The sequence below is a fragment of the Grampus griseus genome (genome assembly GCF_964374135.1).
Source record: "Grampus griseus genome assembly, chromosome: 11".
In the NCBI taxonomy this organism is placed as follows: Eukaryota; Metazoa; Chordata; class Mammalia; order Artiodactyla; family Delphinidae; genus Grampus; species Grampus griseus.
In genome coordinates, this window is record NC_139005.1 from 64,175,917 (window position 1) to 64,197,646 (window position 21,730).

The window sequence follows — 21,730 nt, forward strand, 5'->3', positions numbered from 1 at the left end:
GTTTTCTCTAGCAAGATATGGCTAATGGATTGTTAATAACTGTTAACAGAGTTTGCTCTGTTTTCTGCTTATAATGACAAAGTGAAGGACAACCTACAAGGCTGTTATTTCCTACGGGAAATACATTGCCCTAGTTTGGAGACAATTTGACCTCTGGATATTTTCTTCTTACAAAAACACTCAGTGAGTGCTGACACTGGGAGTCATGACTGTTTCAGATTAGCCAGGAAAGACTAAGTGGTAATAAACCTTTAAGCAAAAGAATAAAATAGCCTAATGGATTAGTGAATATCTACTAATCCATTATGGATTATAATTCATAATCCGTATGAATACTCTCCTAGATAATTCTATCTTTGCATTTGGTTTGAAGTATTTGCATGTGAAATTTTCTGTATGGAGGACAAAGAACAGTAATATCTATCATTCTGTGAGCATGCACAGGGAAAGTACTGGAAGTAGAAACAAGAGACACAGGCTTACTACAAGTCTTTTACCGAAGTTCCCAAATCAGAAATGCCTCTTATCTACTTACAGATGTGTAGTAGATGGGGGTTGAAACTTGGACAAATCTAGGTTGGAGAATGATCTACTATTTTACTATTTTACTATTCAATGGAATATTATCCGTATACGTATTCCCAAGCCTATGTTTGCAACTACAAAAAAGCATAGGTTTAATTTGGAAGCCACAAAATACTTAGGTAAATGAAATCTTTTGCTACAAAGCTACTATCTTGAAACTCACTTTTATCATTATTTTTTACCCACTTATTATCATAAAAAAACTAGTTCTCAGATTCTGCACACAGACAGCTTTATGTAAAATATATAAACATTTGTCCAAATTGATACACAGATTGCATAAATATGGCAATTAAGATTGCATTTACAGATGTGCATGTACAATGTTGTGCAAATTATCACAATATTACAATTTCAAAAATTATTCCAATTGGAATCCAAGTAAAGCAATTAGTGAAAAAATACCCATGCAGAATTTAAATATCTCAGAACAAAGTTTTAAACATCTTCAGTAAAAGTTCACACATTTAAAATAGTTTTATTCATTTTATTTGTATATGTCAAAATACATTTTTATTTCCAAAATAGTGGGTTTTGCAACTAGTTTCATGCAGAAACAAGGTCTGCTCAATACTACCAATAAAATCAATATAGCACAGTAGCTGTTCAGTTTTAGATACAAAGAATAAATAACCTAAATACAAAACACTAAAATATTAGAAACATGTATTTAATCATTCTTCACAGGCATCCAAACTTCACAAATATAATCCTTAGCATGCCTAACTGTTGTGCAACCAGAACATGTTGCAGTCACTCAAACTGACCAATTATCTGTATATTTTACGTCCACATAAGACCATGGAAATTCTTTATATTCAGACCAACCATTCATACAGTTCAAATATAACCAAAAATAAAATTCCCACAACTATCCTTGTACCTTTAAAAATCAAGAATCCTGAGCTTGGTAGTAAGAGCATAACCTTATATCTTCATAAAACCAATCAAGAAAGAGAGGACTTAAAATCCTGCTTACCAAAACACCTTTTCCCAACCCCAAAGTAATCTAAAATAGGCAGTAGAACACAATGACCTTTTAAAATGAAGGGGGTACAAATTCACATTTAATATAGTATACAATACAATCAATAATACAATTAGCTACTATAAGCTTTACAATGTACAATTTATTCAAATGGCTGAACTGTTCAGTGGTTAAGGAGACAGTTATGTGCCAGAAAGATAGAGTATTTTTTGCATGGTTTAATGAAAATATAAAAGCTATTTGTCCAAATAAAAGCCATCTTCATATGTACTTGGTTTTGCTTTTTTTTAAAAAAAGGCCACTGAAATGTATAAAATGGTCTGAACATGATGGTGGTATCAAAGTCAATGCCTCTTCACATGGCAATAACAGTGCATTTAACACGAACTCACGTTAAGTCTGCAAATGATTTCATAGCATTACTTTGGCTAGCACAACAGTTATAGACAGCACTCAGATAAATATAGGTATGTGAAATGTGAAGTAATTACCTTATGGAACTTTAATTATGGTTGAATACTATCAAATGAAAACTGCAAATAAAAGTAAAAGCATTTTACAGTAGAAAACTTTTGTAAAGATAGGGCTCCACATAAACGTGTTATTTTAAAAGTCTTTATATCACATTGTTAGCAAATTTTGTTTTTAACACTATTATGGAGTAGCCTACTTTGCATTAACAGACATTTGAAATAAGAAAACAGTCAAGCATGCCATGTGGTGGTCTAAAAATCAAAACAATACACTTATTTATATATACAGCATCACTCAGTACCTGCTAAAATGAATGTGAAGATTAAAGAATCTAACATCTTATACTACAATAATAAAAAACAAAACAAAAGTGACCAATGAAGGCAGAAAACAGGACTTAAAAGAATCTAATCTCAACTGACTTTAAAGCATTCATATAAGGAATAAATGCATATTGCACAAACAGTGAAAGCAAATGTTCCACCAAGCAATTCAGTTCCAGGTGGGGGACAACACAGCATTAGCCTAATATATGACAATGATCTCAGAAGAGCAAGTGTTCTTTTCTGTAAATGAGAAAGCTGTGAGACAGGAGAAGGGTCTGCCACATGAAGAGTTAGAAGGAAAAAATACAAACCCAAACTCAGATGAAAAGCAAAAAAAAAAAAAAAAATTAAATATCGAAAAACTGGGAACTGTGGCACATCAAAAAATGCTGAATAACTGTCTTCTGTGAGAGCTGAGTTTTTGTTGACACAAAAGTATTTATGTACAACTAAGGCTTACTGGTTAAATATCTGAGGCATATCTGGCCTTGAACACTTTCCTTATATGCTGGAGCTGTAAACAAGTTTTCTCAGTCATAAAAAAAAAATCTTCTCAGCAGCTGCATTAACATGAAACAATGGTCTTGATACAAGGAAAAAAAAAAAAAAAAAAAAAGAAAAACACCAGAAAATTAAACAAAACAAAACTCCTAGATAAGAGGGCATTTGGCAGGATATCCAAAAATGACAGTCTCCAAGGATTCTTCCCAGGCTTCCAGTGACTGTCAATTATGGTCCACTGGGTTACTAATATGTGCAATTCCAATTACTTGCTGCTTTTTCTTTTTTTATTTGGAAAGTTTGCTTATAACTCTGATCAAGGCCCCATTTTCATCCTTTAGCCTCTGGTTGTCTGCTTTTAGGTCTGGTAACATCTATGAGAGGAAAAACAGAAGAGAAAGTTTTAATTCAATAAAAAGATAAAATATGATTCTTAATAAATGTTATATTTTTACCACAAGACACATGAACAAGCTTTGTCAGTTATATATATTTCTAGTGACTAAAACATGTATCAGGAAGAACCCCCCCCATTTGTGAAGCTAATTAGTTTAATAAATGATGAAATGAAAGGTTTATTCTCCCAAAGTTATCAATTGAAATGTACTAAATCACTTGACATTATGAGTCACGAGCACACCATATTAGAGCAGCCAAGGAAAGGAAGCCTATTTTTGTTAGGATAGGCTCTTAAAGGGAATTCCTTTAAGAGTTCCTGTCAGCCTAAATTAAGGCCTTTTGCTTTATTTATGTCAGACCTCAAACCATACTGTTATTCCACAAGAAAACCAGCTTATTTAGGGAAGTTTTGAGGGAATTAGACTTGTTCTAAATTATTAAAATTCCTTAAATGATTTACCGTGTACTAAGTTTAAGTGCCTAGTACAATGTCTGATCCAAGATAAGTGCTCAATTAAATGGTAACAAAGCAATTATTACTATCATTAGAATAGTATAAAATAATTTATAAGCCAAAGTAGTAAGTCTGAATTTATAAAAATATTCAAGCATAGAAAAATATAAGTAGTATTTGGAGTAAATAGAAAAACACACCCTTACATCCTGAAAACAAAACTATTTTTTGTTTTACAGACAAACTGAAGGAGGGGGTGGAATTATTATAAGTTAATTGGATTTTCTACTAAGAATGATTTAAATCACATGTGCTCTGCCAGATTTGCTTGGAAATGGAATAGCTTATATTTTAGACATTAAAATATACTTTCCAAGATATTTAGGTCTCTTTCCTCAGCTTTCAAAATGTACTAGGTTATCAAATTAGATAAAAGTAAAACTACTTGCAAAATTACCTTAAGCAAAATCTTTATGAAGAGTTTAATATTATGTGGAACCAATCAATTCTTACCTGTGCTCAGAATGCAGGGATATAAAATACAGTAATCTGAAGTTTATTAGGATAACTAATAAGTTTATTAGGATACCGCTGTTAATAGAGAACTACGTGGATATTAACGAAGATGGTTCTGACTGAAAATGACATTATTTTGAAAAGCGGATAATTCATGTTTAATCTTCGGCTTCAACATATATTAATTATGTGTAAAATACATGTTCCATTTTCTTTCTAGTAAAGAGTTTTAAACAGCCATATTTTTAAGTGCTAAAATATTCGTAGAGCCAAAATGTGCATTAGCTTTGCAAAAGTGCAGACAAGTCTTTTATCTAAATGCCTCGATCATTCCCTCAGTTTACTGCAGTTTATCAGTCACAATACACAATTAGTGACACTTTCTAACATTCTGAGAAGCCATGCATAATTAAACAGTTATATGATAAGCTCCAGACACAATGGCATTAATTTGTAAAAGTGAGCTCAAGACACGCTTACTAATACAAAAACACCTGCCTGGCTCTACTAAGAAGAAATGATGAAACTATAAATTATAGATTCACAGACTGCAGTTGCCTACAGAACCCTGAGCGCTTGGCTACCACTCTTGTCAAGGCCCTATTCTCAGTCATCAGTCGCTCATTTAATTCTCTCAGAGTTTGAATTTGCTTTATTTGGTGCAGATTCTGCAGGAATCAGAACATAAAGAAATAGAAAATAAGAAAGTGGAAAAGAGTACAATGAAAACATAAAGAATCACAGATAACAAATGTAAGAAGAAAAAAATTAAGAGTCTTAAAAGAATATTCCATGAAATTTGCAAAAGTAAACAGTGTAGTTCTAAAATTCCTTATCAAACAAAATACACAGGCAAACAAAATCCGAAAACATTTTCTCCAAAGCCATTCAATAATGTTTTAATAAGAAACTAAATAATTCAATAGAAAAACATTTAAACCTTGAAATTCTAATTCTATGGGCATAATTTCCTATGCATTAGTCCATTAATTCATAATGTGATAGATATTTTATGCAAGACAATGTAATAAGAGGTAATCAATTAACTATGTCATTCTTTTTTTTTCCTGAGAAGAATGTACCTTCCAATATTCAAAATGAACTTATTTTCACAGGTGATGCAGAGTTTGATAAACTGTACCTCTGACTGTCCACTACTCTAATGTCCTTTATTTTTATTTATTTATTATTTTATTATTATTATTTTTTTTCGCGGTACGTGAGCCTCTCACTGTTGTGGCCTCTCCCGTTGCGGAGCACAGGCTCCAGAAGCGCAGGCTCATCAGCGCAGGCTCACGGGCCTAGCCGCTCTGCGGCATATGGGATCTTCCCGGACCGGGGCACGAACCTGTGTCCCCTGCATCAGCAGGCAGACTCTCAACCACTGCGCCACCAGGGAAGCCCCTAATGTCCTTTATTTTCAAAAGAGAACATTTCTATAGTGATCCCTCCTCACCAGTTATTCTCCAAGGAACAGAGTATTTAAACTGCAACAAATAAATGATAAATCCCAAACCTTATAGTCATTATTGTCCAATTTATTCTATACCTGAACATCAAAAGTGCCATGAAAACTGATTAACAAAAAGATTTGGGTTTTAAATACTTTTCTAGCTCACCTAAAACCTGGATTTAGGAAGAAAGAAAAGCACAAGATATAGATAACTCACAAACTGTATAAGCAGCTTTAAGAACAATTAATGTAAACATAGTATCTGTAATGGTACTGTAAAATTTGAGTTTATACTGCAGCATGATTTACTTACTTTGAGCTCTTCTTCCATTTCAGATATTCTTCTTTCTAGAGCTCTTCGTTCCTAGGTGAATTTAAGGTACTAATGTTAATGATATAAGTATTATATTCTTAAATTTTCTTCTAAATTGTGAAATAGTGACACTTTAGAATAAAAAATTAAATCAGGAGCAGTGTAGAAAAAGATGCGATGCCAGTGATGTGTAAAGAGCCTTCCAAAATTTGAGAGAAATAAATATAAGGATCATTATTTTGTTACTTCCTGTAAGCTCTTTCTTTAAAGCTTTGACTTTCTGGTAAGATGCTACATAACACGTTTAAACTGTTTTTAGTTCACATAAAACTTAGGTTAGGGATAGAGTAAACCAATACTCAAGACTGAGGATTGAATAGAAAAGAAACAAAAAAAGAAACTCACACAAAGATGCAATTACTCTATAGTGATAAAAAGCAGAAAAGCAAGAAGCAAACGTGCCTAAAATATCTGTACTTTAAATTTCAAAAGGATCTAAGAAATGTTCATCTCCTCCACCCACAATGTTAACTAGTCATTATTTGTCCAATTGACTTTATAGCTTTGTATTTAGTTTGATACTCTACATAGCATTAATGCAGTGAATCTAATGAAGAAGCAACTGTAGCATTTATTTTAAACTACCTTGTTTCAAAGAGTGATAGGCAAAGGCAACATACAGTATATTACTGCAGTGTACAGTTTTATTCTCCCTTAAATAATAAGCATTCTAAGGTGTTATGCAAAAAGCAAGCAGCAGTAATTAATGTGCTTAAAACTTTGGTTAGGTCATACCGCCCAGAAGATACTGACTCTTGCCGGTCACCTTTCAGATACAAACCATTTAAATTTAGTTTAATCACACTGAAACTATTTCTAAGACATTCTTTCCCAGATTAATAATTAATGTTGATATTTAGTAAAGCAGTACATTTACTGTAAATGTTAACGTTTTTAGAGTATGTGATTTTAAAAAATAGATGAATTCCTACCCATAGTCTTATAAGTACTGTGTTATTCTACTATTAGCATGTTTAAACATTATTACACAGACAAAAATGTTACTTTTGATAAACAGACCTTTCTCCTATTTAACAATACATCCATGACACATTCATAAAACCACTGCACTTCTCAAAATATTAGGACATATAATATTATATTTGATCCTCATAACTTTGTGAAATATCAGCAACAGCATTATTTCCTCCAACTGACAGGTAACAACCCCATCATTCTCAATTTTATTATGTGCCTTCAAGATTTTAACTATGTAGTGGTAAAGCAAGACAAGAGCACTATACTGAACTGCCTCACTGCCAAACTGACAACTGTAAAGTTGCAGGAAATTTCTTATATTTAACAAATAAACTTATTACCATTTAAAAATATGGTTAAGAGAAAAAAAATGCATATAAAGTGCTTAATTCAGTGCCTGCCTGGTATGTAAAAGAGTGCTGAATAAAAGTTGGCAGTTATTATTAATACTAGGATTACCAATGTCTGTTAAACTGAAAGTAGATTAGCTACTTCATAATTTATCTGCATTTGACAGGCAGAAAGAGGAGGTCAGGTGAGAATGTCAGAATATGAACATGTATATATTGTAGGTGTATAAGCCTAGATGAAAAAAAAAGATAAACATTAAACTGTCACTTATCTCTACATGATAGGGAGATTTTATTTTCATCTTTTGTTAAAATTTTTGTAATAAATACATTACTTTCACAAAAATAAAATATTCTTAAAAATGTGACTATCTCAAAAATAAATAATATTTTGATTAAGTATATGGTTATCTATGTCTTTCATCTCAACTATTAGTATGGATAAAAGAGAACTGAAAACATTTCTTTACTGTTTCACATATCTTGGATGTAAAATTCAGTAAGTTATACTGTGGTATAATAATCAACATTAAATTTAATAAAATAAGTGATTCCAAATTTTTAGCAATTATAAGTCAGATCAATAGTTTTTTAAATGGCCCAGAACAACGATTTTTAAAACCTCATGAAATCATAATAAAACTAGGAGTTATTATACGTTACAATTTAGTAAATGACATAGACATTAACTGTTATGTTTATATATTTGGTATTTTTATCATTTCTCTCCTTTTTTGGGGTCAACAAGATAAATTTTTAAAATGGAATGGAAGAAAATATTCTCATATCAAGTGCTCTTGACTATTTATTCTTCGATCTAGAGATCAGAGCTCCACAGTATGTAATTTCTTCTCTGGCTGAAACCTTGAAAATCTAGCCACTGCTCAGCTGTACTACAGGTACTCTTTGAGTTAATTTTTCCATTAACTTTTGATCATTTATAGATCTTCAACTGCTCAGACTAAACTTGTGGAGTTTTTCTTATGCCCACTGCCAAATCCCTGGGCAATAATAATAATAAAAGGAGAAAAATACAAGTGAATATATCACGGCCAGATAAAAAATTGCAGAAAGACATAAAATGGTAAAAGGATTTTCTTGTAATCTTTTTTTTGTTTGTTTTAGAAGAGCCTACTTAAGTTAAATATTTAAACTCAAAATTAAATAAAATATTGTTAAATTAACTTTAAAAAGAATTTGAAAATTTGGTCCCCAGATCTTTAAAAACTTTAAGAATGGAAGTATTTTAATTTTGTAAAGAATTAAACTGAATGTATAGATGATTAAAGTGTTTTAAGTATATCACCACAGAAAATCAAAGAGAGATAAATGGCATTTTAAAAATATCAGATTCACTATCACAATGTGTATATTTCATAATTAAGGCAAGATTTTTTTTGTACATTAAAAGAATAACATGGTAAATTAAATTTAACAAGGTAATTTCACCCCATAAGACTCTATAAAGAAGATAAGCTAGAAAACATTCATAATCAAATTATTGAATATTAATTTAAACTAATTAAAACTACCATCTATAAAAACAAAACTAAAGAAAACCAAAAAACCTACCATTGCTTATATAAAAAACAAAGGGGGAAATTGATTACTTATTCAGTAAGATGGACACTTACCCTTTTTTCCATTTCCAGTAGTGACCTATCAGCAAATCTTTCTTGTCTCTGCAAGGAAGTAAGAAATATAGAAGAGATGTAACTGCAATAAAGATGGGGAAAGGGAGAGGACCACAGTAACTCTCCTCTACTGGTATTCAAAGAAATCACACTATTCAGGAGTAATACACAGGTGTAAGCAAAGAACAGAGAAAACAGGATTTCTACTGAAATAATAAAGAGTTAGAGGAATGCTTAGGAATACAATGGTCTCCACAGTTCTCATCGTTTATGTATTGGTTTTCCTCGGGTCTTTACAGCTGAGCTGAGAGTAAGGATGGGTGAGTACTATGGAGCAAAGCCAAAAATATCCTAGTTTTCCCTCCGATGTTCAAGCTCTCTCTTTTCCTACACCAGGAAGAGTGGGTAACCTTAGTGCTCAGAGTCCACGACCTTGACTGAAATGTACTTTGGACCAGGTTGTGTGACTGTATTCATGCAGTCAGACTAGTAAACTGGCCTTTTGGTCCTCTTTCACAGCTACCTTAGTTTTGCTCACTCCTTCTCTAGAGTTTTTTTCCCCGATCATCCATGTTCCAAAATTGGTAAGAAGGTTCATATCCACTGTCACTTATAAGAAATCCTAGCCATATAACTTTTCTTCTGGTAAGGTCAGGTCTCATTTGTTTCTGCTTCTTGTACTATACAATCAACTAAAGTTGATAAACACTGAGATCTGGGGAATGAAAAGGGCCCTTGGGGTTTTAAGCCACATGCTGCACTCAATACCAGAGAGCTGTGCATATATGGGTATTGAGCACAGGACCAGTTAAAAAACAAGTGCTTAGTTCTCATTTACATTGACCTCTGTTCATACATCTCCCTTGGGATTCCTGGTCTATTTGCTGAAAATGAATTCATCAAAAGGCTCATTCCCTAGAAGCCAATCTGCTGAATAACCAATTTAAAAAATTTACCAAACATGGTTTTTGACAACTACTTAATAAGAATGCTCTGCTATGATCATTAACCACAAAATATACTTTAAAAAACTCTCTCTACATACACATATATGGTTCATCACTGATTAAGCACAACTTCACTGTTTACTTTGGTGATTTAAAAGACATTTCTTGGGACTTCCCTGGTGGCACAGTGGTTAAGAATCTGCCTGCCAATGCAGGGGACACGGGTTCAAGCCCTGGTCTGGGAAAGTACCACATACCGTGCAGCAACTAAGCCCAAGTGCCACAACTACTGAAGCCCTCACGCCTAGAGCCTGTGCTCACAACAAGAGAAGCCACCGTAATGAGAAGCCCGCGCACTGCAATGAAGAGTAGCCCCCCGCTTGCCACAACCAGAGAAAGCCTGCACACAGCAACAAAGACCCAAAGCAGCCAAATAAATAAATAAATTTATTAAAAAATAAATAATTAATTAAATAAAAACCATTTCTTTAGGGGACTTCCCTGGTGGCACAGAGGTTAAGAATCCACCTGCCAATTCAGGGGACATGGGTTCGATCCCTGGTCTGGGAAGATCTCACATGCCGCGGAGCAACTAAGCCCGTGCACCACAACTACTGAAGCCCGTGCACCTAGAGCCCATGCTCTGCAACAAGAGAAGCCAACGCAATGAGAAACCCGTGCACCACAACGAAGAGTATCCTCCGCAACTAGAGAAAGCCCATGTGCAGCAACGAAGACTCAACTCAGCCAAAAATAAATAAATAAATAAAATAAATAAACAAAACAAAACAAACCAAACATTTCTTTATATAATTTTCTCTTCTGTCAACCCTTTCAACATTCATATTTTTGTATCATCAGGGCTTGTAAACCAAGTTACTTTTTGACCCTTTTTTGCACAATTTCTTTTTTAACGTTATAGTATATAAATAAAGATCTAAATCATGGCCATCTAACTTGTTTAATTTATTTTAATTTTTTTTTTCCCCACACTGCACAGGTTACAGGATCTTAGTTCCCCAACCAGGAATTGAACCCATGGCCTCAGCAATGAAAGCATGGAGCCCTAACCACTGGACTGCCAGGGAATTCCTAATCTGCTGTTTTAAATGATTTTGTTTTTTGTGCTTACTCTTCCTGGAAAAATAGAAGTTAATGTATTCCCATTGCTTACTGTTAGAAATCAAATTCAGAATTTCAAATAAGATGAGACTTTCAGGGATTTCCCTGATGGTACAGTGGTTAAGAATCCACCTGCAAGGCAGGGGACACAGGTTCGAGCCCTAGTCTGGGAAGATCCCACATGCTGCGGAGCAACTAAGCCTATGTACCACAACTACTGAGCCTGCATGCCACAGCTACTGAAGCCCACGACCTAGAGCCCGCGCTCTGCAACGAGAAGCCACCGCGATGAGAAGCCCGTGCACTGCAGCGAAGAGCAGCTCCCACTCACCGCAACTAAAGAAAGCCTGTGAGCAGCAACGAAGATCCAACACAGCCAAAAATAAATAAATTTTTAAAAAGATGAGACTTTCAGCTAATTCTGATATACTTTTGATGTTTTTATTTTATTTTTAATTAATTAATTAATTTTATTTACTGTTTTTATTTTTGGCTGCATTGGGTCTTCAGTGCTGCTTGCAGGCTTTCTCTAGTTGAGGCGAGCAAGGACTACTCTTCGTTGTGGTGCGTGGGCTTCTCATCGCGGTGGCTTCTCTTGTTGCGGATCACGGGCTCTAGGTGGGCATGCAGGCTCAGTAGTTGTGGCTCACGGGCTTCGCTGTTCTGCAGCATGTGGGATCTTCCCGAACCAGGGCTCAAACCTGTGTCCTCTGCATTGGCAGGTGGATTCTTAACCACTGCGACACCAAGGAAGCCCAACTTTAGTTAATATTTTTGGTAAATATTCTAGTTAAAGCTGTTAAAATAACAATTGGTAAACCTGGTGAATTGACATTTGACAAAATCATTATTCATCAACTGGTTTCTGGTAAATTAACCTATTTCCCTCCCTTGGAGACTGTACAGGGAGTAGGGTGGCTGGGTTAAGGCAGGATTCAAGGATTCTAGAGTCCTTGGCTAAATACTATCACACAGACCTGAACTTCAACTTTAATTCTTTTGGCTGTGCTGCGCCTTTTGCACGATCTTAGTGGATCTTAGTTCCCCAACCAGGGATTGAATCTGGGCCCACGGCAGTGAAAGCACGGAGGCCTAACAACTGGACCACCAGGGAATTCCCAAGATTAATTCCTAACAGGATGATCGTTCCCTTGGAAAAATTCCACGTGACTATCAAAATTGCCACTACTATGTATATTCATGAACAGTTACAAAAGAAATGTTAAAAAAAAAACCCCAAAACATCAGGTGGAAAGATTCACAGTAGACTTAAATGCTCAGGATAAGTAACTCTAAAATTGAACAGAAAGTTTAATGTCCTATCAGTTTTACTTTTACATATATCCCTAAATTTTTCAAATGACATTTACATAGTGTAAGATACTAACTTTGAATATTTACTCAATATCTCATACTCTAATTACCCCTCCTATTATTAATTCAGTATACTGGGCATGATACTTAGAATGCCTGCTAAGGCAGAAGCTGTCATACTCTTTAATGCAGTGACTTATTTCTCTGGTGACAGTCAATGGGATCAGAAATTGGTACCTGACCCAAAGGAAGCTTGCAATAGTTGTCCAGTGTCCTATGAAATGGTCACTAATAGGTCCATGGGCACTAACAGGACTGCTTCACGTTGATGATAACTGGCTAATTCTATCAGTTCCCCTCTCTTCTAGAGTTTGAATGAGAAACAAATAGGAAGAATTAGATGACAAGAGAGTAGGTAGAAAAGCAGAGAAACATAGAGATGGCAGTAAGCAGTGGAAACACAGATTAGCTGAATCACCATAAGACAGAACACTACAGTAGGGAGCAGTGGACGCTTTTATTTAGAAAATATTATGACCAAATCTCTAGAGCTGAAACTATTTTCAGGGAACTGGTTATAATATTTTGCAGCGGCTCACTAAGCTACTAATGCAACCTGAAGAATGACGACGTTCCAGTTTACCATGAAGCCTAAGTGTAAGACGGCAAGTTTAAACTTGTGTGACAGTCCAAGTTTTTATGACACCTCACTATGAAACGTGTTCTTGTTCTGTACTTCACTGTGTATCTTCATAGTAAACCCTCATTACCTGATGGAATCTGAGTCTTCATAGCCTCACAAGGTTAGCATGATACCTGCAAATTTAGCACAGTCTCCACTGTGCATAGACAATTGCTTCACAATGTAATAGTGGTTAACAACAAAAAAGGATCTGGTAATAAGTGTAAGTTCAACATAGAGAAGTAATTTTAAAAATTATGAGAAAGATGAGTATAAAAGAATGGTCACAGAAAGTATGCAGTCTCATTTACAGAACTGAGGACGCCATTTTAGATCAGTGTTTTCAAACTGGATTCTAAAAGTTTAGTGTAGAAATGTGTTTATGCTAGAAAGTCTTATGTTAAAATTAAACGAGTTTGTTTCCTTAAAAATTACAGGACTCGTTAGAGCCTTTAACATATAAATAAACCCTGTAAAATCTCCAAGATATAGAACATATAGTATTTCTCAGTTTCTTGGATCACAAAGCTCTTTCCTCTTCTTTTTTTTGTTTTGAAGGGGGGCAAGAGAAGGAAGAGGGAATGTGCCAGAACTATCTCCCAGAACTAGTGTTTTATGAAAAAAGAGCTTGGGAAACAATTCTTAGATCATACACATCCTAGATCATATGTACAAGGCTGTGAGTTCTGCTTGGCTATCCTAGTTTTCTTGTCTAAAATTATCTCTACTAGGTTGTTGCACAGAAGGAAGGTAAAAGGAGTTATAACTAAAATTATCTTCTTCCAGAATTATTATGTCAAATTACTAAACAAATTATTATGTCAAATTATTAAAAAGGTTTTTTTATTAAACAGGAAACATTCATAATGAATAAAAATTATTATACAAAATTTTATGGCTTTAAGAAGATTCCGTATAGATAGATGCTTTGCCTTGCTACATTTGGTATGTTGGAAATAAGCATTTAAAATCCTTCATGTACCACAACATAGGTATTAAAAGGCTTAAAAATACTTTGACTTTCTACCGTAAGGTTATATACGTTCATATTTTAAATTCACTTTAGAAGAAAATAAATTATTGGTAAACTGTATTATCTTGATTCTGTCCTATTAATAAATAAGCTTTTATCAATAACCAAACTTATATCTAGAACACAAGAGAACATTTCAATGCAATTTTCAGATAGAATAAATCACAACCATTATCTTTAGAGTAACAAAGAGAAAAAGGTACAAACCTGGGTGGCCTTTTCCAATTGTAATTTAAGATCTGTCAGTTCCATATTTGTATCATGTAGTTGTGCTTTCAGCTTTTCATTTTCAGCTAGAATTTGTTCATAAAGCTATACAAATTAGGGGAGAAGAACAAATTACTTTTCTGCTTTTTTACTATTTTAAGAAGATTTCCCATTGATTACTTTACAATATTAAAACAGAAAGATTAATGTAACATACGAACTATTAAAGAAAGCATTAAAAATATTTTAATGCTTTGTGGTCTCAAGGCAGAAATTTTTGGTTATTCAGGTGTATTTGTCCCACATAAACTCTTTAAAAACTAGTTCTGGTATTTAAAATTTATTACTTCACTAAAAATCCTAACTTTTCAGTTTGATTAAAAAAATTCAGTTATCTGATAAAGAGGGACCACACTGTGACCACAGCTGGAGTTCAGGAGCATTATGATTTTTATTTGGGGTCTCTGAGCTTTTCTGCCTATCATTCACTCTTTAATTCCTGATACTGAGATGGGAGTATCAGTTGCATTTATCATTATACTTGTATTATTTTTACTAAAGGTAAAAGGAAAGCAAAATATTTCTTGAACACTTTCATAGCACTTGAATCTACTACTTCTTTTTTCCTCATCTCTACTAGTACAACCATAGATGTCTACAATCATCTCTTACCTAGATATTTCTATTATTAGAATTGTTCTCCTGACCTCTCTTTAATCTGTTTTATACAAAGCAGCAAGAGTTAAATTTTCAAAATGACAATCTAATAATTTTCATAGGCCAACCATTCCATTAACCTCCATACATTAAAAAACCCTTGAATGGCTTCCCAATGTTCTCAGTATAAGGAAATCCTTAAAACAGCCTGTAAGGCACTGATGGTTTGGTCCCAGCCTACACATCTGTAGGTGCAAACTCACACCACCATCCCCTTCGCTCTACTAGCCATACTGAAAATTTAATTACTTCAATACATCATGTACCCTCCCACCACCAGGCTGGTTTGTGTGCTTGCCCTTCTCTCCATCTGGAACACTTTTTTCTCCCATTTTTGCCAGTTAACTACTAATCATCCTTCTGTTCTTGGCTGAAGTGTTATTTCCTTAGGAAATATATCCTTAGGCCCTGTCACTTTCTTTTGTTACACAATTTTATAAAACCGTTTCTTTATTTCAGGATAATGGTTTCAATTTAAAGATTATCCATTGATTTGTATCATTATATGATAAGGTCTGTCTGGAAGATGCTCATAAGAGCAGGGACAGGATCTCCATCTCCACTGCCCATGAGCAGAACTTCACTACTAATTTAAGCACAATTCAGTGTTCAGTTCTTTACTGAACGAATGAATCTTATTCCTAACATAAACTGACCCCCTACCTTCCTTTTCTTGTTGATTTGGCTTGTAAGAAAGTGGGTGATTCAAACAGCTGCCAAATACCTGGGGACATGTACAAATACCACACACCTTCCTCCTCCACAACAAACTTCATTAGGTTTATTCAAAGCTTACAATATGAAGAATCATGATCTTCAGAATTCTAGATTATTTTGTTGCCAGGACTTATTTCTTAATTAGTTCCATCCTTAACCCTTAACAGCACTTGAACTATCTCACAAGTTTTTCGGTTACCTAGGAAATACTATAGTGTCCTGGGAAAAGCTATATTCTTTGTTTGGCTGCTTCCTATTAACAAATAAAGAAAAGATTTCACATGCACGCACAACACCCTCCCCCCGCTACCCCACATCTACTCAGTGCCCCCTTTAGCTCAACCACAGTATTACAGTACTGGCCTGAGAGACTTAAATGTGCAGGAAGTCCTGGGTACTTTCCCTTTTCCTTCAAATAAACAAATAGCTTTTTTTTTTTTTTTTTTTACATCTGGTGTGTTAGTTTCTGCTTCATAACAAAGTGAATCAGTTATACATATACATATGTTCCCATATCTCTTCCCTCTTGCGTCTCCCTCCCTCCCACCCTCTCTATCTCACCCCTCTAGGTGGTCACAAAGCACTGAGCTGATCACCTGTGCTATGCGGCTGCTTCCCACTAGCTATCTATTTTATGTTTGGTAGTGTATATATGTCCATGCCACTCTCTCACTTTGTCACAGCTTACCCTTCCCCCTCCCCATATCTTCAAGTCCATTCTCTAGTAGGTCTGTGTCTTTGTTCCCATCTTACCCCTAGGTTCTTTATGACCTTTTTTTTTTTCTTAGATTCCATATATGTGTTAGCATACGGTATGTTTTTCTCTTTCTGACTTACTTCACTCTGTATGAAAGGCTCTAGGTCCATCCACTTCACTACAAATAACTCAATTTCATTTCTTTTTATGGCTGATTAATATTCCATTGTATATATGTGCCACATCTTCTTTATCCATTCATCCAATGATGGACACTTAGGTTGCTTCCATGTCCTGGCTATTGTAAATAGAGCTGCAATGAACATTTTGGGCCATGACTCTTGAATGAATGAAACCATGACTCTTGAATGAATGAAACCATGAATTATGGTTTTCTCAGGGTATATGCCCAGCAGTGGGATTGCTGGGTCGTATGGTAGTTCTATTTGTAGTTTTTTAAGGAACCTCCATACTGTTCTCCATAGTGGCTGTATCAATTTACATTCCCACCAGCAGTGCAAGAGGGTTCCCTTTTCTCCACACCCTCTCCAGCATTTATTGTTTCTAGATATTTTGATGATGGCCATTCTGACTGGTGTGAGATGATATCTCATTGTAGTTTTGATTTGCATTTCTCTAATGATTAATGATGTTGAGCATTCTTTCATGTGTTTGTTGGCAGTCTGTATATCTTCTTTGGAGAAATGTCTAGTTAGGTCTTCTGCCCATTTTTGGATTGGGTTGTTTGTTTTTTTTATTGAGCTGCATGAGCTGCTTGTAAATTTTGGAGATTAATCCTTTGTCAGTTCCTTCATTTGCAAATGTTTTCTCCCATTCTGAGGGTTGTCTTTTGGTCTTGTTTATGGTTTCCTTTGCTGTGCAAAAGCTTTTAAGTTTCATTAGGTCCCATTTGTTTATTTTTGTTTTTATTTCCATTTCTCTAGGAGGTGGGTCAAAAAGGATCTTGCTGTGATTTATGTCATAGACTGTTCTGCCTATGTTTTCCCCTAAACAAATAGCTTTTTAAATTCTACTTACCATTAATTACCAAAAACTGAAAATTTAAGTAAGTTATTTCAATAAACTGATTTAATTATGAGTTTCCAGGAGTAATATCCAAACATAAAAATCTCAACAAAAAGATTATTTTTAATTAAATATAAATAAATAACCCAGTACCTTTTTAAAGTCAGTTGAATCATCCTTTTCTAGCCTGCTACTGTAAGGTTTTCTTTCTTCTGAGTAACTGTATGATCCAGAGCGACCCAGCAAGGAATCATACCGATCACTAGCTGATGTAGAACTGATTTCATATCTTCAAAAGATGAGTTTGAGTCAAAATCTTTATTATAGGCTTTCACAACTTACATTAACATGCATCCTAGTATATTAAACTAGATATTCCAAAATAGTAGGTAATATTCTCCTTCATCGGTTATCTAATTAACTTTCATGATATATAATAAATAAATGGGAAGTTATTTTTAACACTAATTTCCCTTAACTGAGAAGGGAAGTTCAAAATCTCTGTATTTGAAAGTCAAAACTGGTTTTACATCATGATGAATTATTTCAACAATTTTAAACTGTACATTTTTTTCCCCCACATTTTAACATCTCTAAAATCAGAACAAGGCTTACAATTGATGGGTATTATAGTTTAACTGGTAGCACTTTTCCTTTTTTTAAGTGGCATACAATTGTATTTTAAAATTAGTAACATTTTAGATGATGAACTAACTAGTCTATCCGAAGTGATAGATAGTACTATGCCATTTTATATAAGGGACTTGATTGTCTGTGAATTTTGGTATCCGCTGCGGAAGCCGGGGCGGGGCGGGGGGGGGGGGGGAATCCTGGAACCAATCCCTCAGGGATACCGAGGGACAACAGAACAGTTTGTCCTAAACAAGAAGAACATATCTCATTTGAAAATGAGGATCCTCTTATTATCTAGTTCTGAATTTGTGTTACTTTTTCTGATAAATGCTACTGCCTCTACACTTCAATTCAATAGAATCATCAGTATATAAAAATTTGTTCTTAGTTTTTACAAAGCTTTGGTTAACAATTATGGGCAAGAGGAACAAAAATTAGATTCAAGGATATTGTGGAGGTTCTCTGAAAAGATGAACAATTTGAGCTAGATGACACTTTTAAAAAGTGTCTTCATTGGTTTTCTTTTATCTGAAGCAGGGATAAGAGAGAAGATTCTGAATACCTAGTGAAATAAATTTCTGGTGGGTTTCATCAGTCTCTGATGTGAATAATGAGATGGTCAGTGTTGAAGTAACTTAGGATGGTTAGGAAAACTAAGAAAAGTTATCACTGTTGCAAAGATCTGAGAAAAAGTCTTTCTTAGTGACTTACTATAACTATTGAACTAGAAGTAAAGCCATTGATAAAGAAAGCTATTAACACTTATCAGGTCATCTAAATATCTACAGATTTTTTTATTATTAAAATAATTCTACCAACTTAAGAAATTTATAAATATCTAGCAATATATTTTTAGAAAGGATAAAAATGAGTAAAAGGTCAGTAAAAGAAAAGAAAAAAAAAAAGTAAAACATACCTAGAAATGGAATCCGTCTATAAAGAGAGAAAAACATAAGCATAACTAAATTTTTATGCTTTCATTAAAGTAACTTATTGATTTATCAAGAAAATTTAACATCAATACTATTTTCACACTATTAAACTAACACCTATTTATTATATACACTTTAATGTAGTTGTTCTTACAAAGAAATTCTAGAACAGTCACTGTATATTTCTACTTGTCTAATACTATACAATTACATTTGCCAATTTATAGTCATATTTTGCGAATTTCTACAAAATGGCACCATACATTATTTTTTTAATTAGAAGGAAAAAAAAGAGAGACTAAGACATATCCATTACTTACAACCTGTTTAGCAGGAAAAAGTAACATTTATATTAAGAAATGCAAGTTTATTATGGGACATCTCAAAGCAATTATCTTTCCCATTTTCGTTTTTGAGGCCATCGGAGACAAACAAATGAATGCCTAAAGTATTTTATGTATGACAGTATATACATATTTTGCTTAAAATTTATTTTCTGGAAATCCAGCTATACGTTCCTTCAAAGTTTAGCAATTAGGAGACAGGAAATTATAATTAATTTTCTTAAGCAAGTGGTATGCTATACTGAAGTTCCAAAACTCTTCTTATCTAAATAGTGAAATGATTAATAGGATAAAATAGTCTTATTGAAGTCAAAGAATTTTTTGGGGATGGTCATCTTTAGCTCTTTCTCTTTCTACTGAAACACGCAATCTATAATTTTCTATAAAATAACTATTCAGAAACGGTTTGTTAAATTTCTGAAATTAGATATTTATACTTACCCTGAATGCACTGTGAAATTACTGGGTTCCTTTGGGACTGTCTGAAGTCTCATTCAGACTAAAAATGTCTTCCTAAGTCTATTTAAGTTTCCTTTGCAAAACCAATTTCTTACCTGCTTCCTATTTTTTTGATGTAATGCTTTACTTTATTGATTTATTCTTTAGTTTTATAATAATGAACAATTTTGAAGTTAAATTTCAATTTTCATGATATCATTCAAATTCATAAGCTGCTAAAAGAGTAGATTTTGAAAGTTCTTATCACAAGAAAAAAAACTTGTACTTATGTGTGGTGATGATGTTAACTGGACTTATTGTGCTAATCATTTCACAATACACGAATATTAAATAACAACTTTGTACATGTGCAACTAATATAATGTTATATGTCAATTATATCTCAATTTAAAAAAAGAGCAGAAACAAACAAAAGATATTATTTATCCAAATTCAGGAAACTAGCCACACATGAAATAAAATGTATACATATCAAATGAAAACATCACATCTCACCTCACAGTCTGCACTCTGGTTCACTAATTTAAAATTTAAGAATAAATAAAAACTCCAAGTAGTCACAGAAATCACTCAAATTCTATTTCTTTGCCTTTAAAAAGCATGGTTTTTAAAGTATTGGTTATGTTTTATATTTTAAAAATTGTAGTAGAAAGCACATAAAACAAAACATACCATGTAAGCCACTTTTAAGAGTATAGTTCAGTAGCGCTGACAATATTCACACTGTTGTGCAACAGCTCTCTAGAATTTTTTTCATCTTGCAAAACTGTGATTTTATACTCATTAAACAAATCCCCATATCCTCCTACCCCTAGCTCCCGGCAACCACAATTCTACTTTCTGCTACCCATGAGTTTGAATACTCTAGGTACCTCATTTAAGTGGAATCATACACTATGTGTTTCTTGTGACCTGCTTATTTCACTTAGCATAATGTCCTTGTGGTTCCATGTGTTTTAAAATTATTTTTCCAAAGTAAAAATGCCCTTTAAGTTTTTCTGATTACAGTACCATAAGCTCATATAAAATACCACAGTATAAAAAGTTCCTCTATAATTCCCCATCTCTCAAACACCCTAGATAACCACTGTTAATCTTTTCTGTATACATATCTTTGTGAACACATAAAATATCTATCCATGCAAATACATTCTGATATATTCCCAACTAATAGACAATGAGGATGTTTTCAATATTTTGCTTCAAGAGCCATGCTGCTGTTAACACTTTAGACTTGTTTTTCCAAACTTAAGTCATTTCATTGGGAATATATTTCTCAAAGTGGAATTGCTAAGCTAAAAGGCATGAACTTTTTCTCAAGCCTTCAGATTTGTACTGCTAAACTGATTTCCCAAGAAAACATATTAATTATAATCCCAAAATCTTATATGAAAATGCCTATTTCAATACTAATCACGCCAAACCTAAGCATTATTAACCTTTGCCAATTTCACTTTTGTATTAATTGTTTGGTTATTAATGAGAGTAAATGTACTTTAAGCTTGTTGGCCATTTATATTTCTTCTTTTGTAACATTTATAAATTTCATGGATTCTGCCTCTGTTTTACTGTCTTTTAAATAGTACAAATATCTTTTAAGTGCTACAAAAGAGGGCTAAGCTTATTTACTTTTTAAAAATTTATTTATTTATTTATGGCTGCATTGGGTTTTCATTGCTGCGCACAGGCTTCCTCTAGTTGCGGCAAGTGGGGGCTACTCTTCGCTGCGGTGCGCAGGCTTCTCACTGCGGTGGCTTCTTTTGTTGTGGAGCATGGGCTCTAGGCGCACAGGCTTCAGCAGTTGTGGCTCACGGGCTCTAGGGCACAGGCTCAGTAGTTGTGGCGCATGGGCTTAGTTGCTCCACGGCC

At 33.9% G+C, this 21,730-nt stretch overlaps 1 protein-coding gene across 9 annotated transcripts in view; it reads right to left on the reverse strand.

Annotated features, from left to right (window-relative positions):
- Nucleotides 1-1,058: 1,058 nt before the first annotated feature.
- The window catches only part of PPP1R12A (protein phosphatase 1 regulatory subunit 12A), a 151,215-nt gene continuing 130,543 nt past the window's right edge, over nt 1,059-21,730 (reverse strand). For 6 of the 9 annotated variants that reach the window (XM_082665353.1, XM_082665355.1, XM_082665352.1 and 3 more), the window contains 7 exons: nt 19,043-19,059; nt 17,647-17,782; nt 14,337-14,441; nt 9,032-9,079; nt 6,010-6,060; nt 4,742-4,911; nt 1,059-3,248 (listed from right to left, as the gene is read on the reverse strand). In XM_082665353.1, coding sequence (XP_082521479.1) covers nt 4,777-4,911; nt 6,010-6,060; nt 9,032-9,079; nt 14,337-14,441; nt 17,647-17,782; nt 19,043-19,059 — 492 coding nt within the window. In that variant the 3' untranslated portion in view covers nt 1,059-3,248; nt 4,742-4,776. The remainder of the gene's footprint in view (nt 3,249-4,741; nt 4,912-6,009; nt 6,061-9,031; nt 9,080-14,336; nt 14,442-17,646; nt 17,783-19,042; nt 19,060-21,730) is intronic. The other 3 variants (XM_082665349.1, XM_082665354.1, XM_082665351.1) reach the window with 1 other exon arrangement.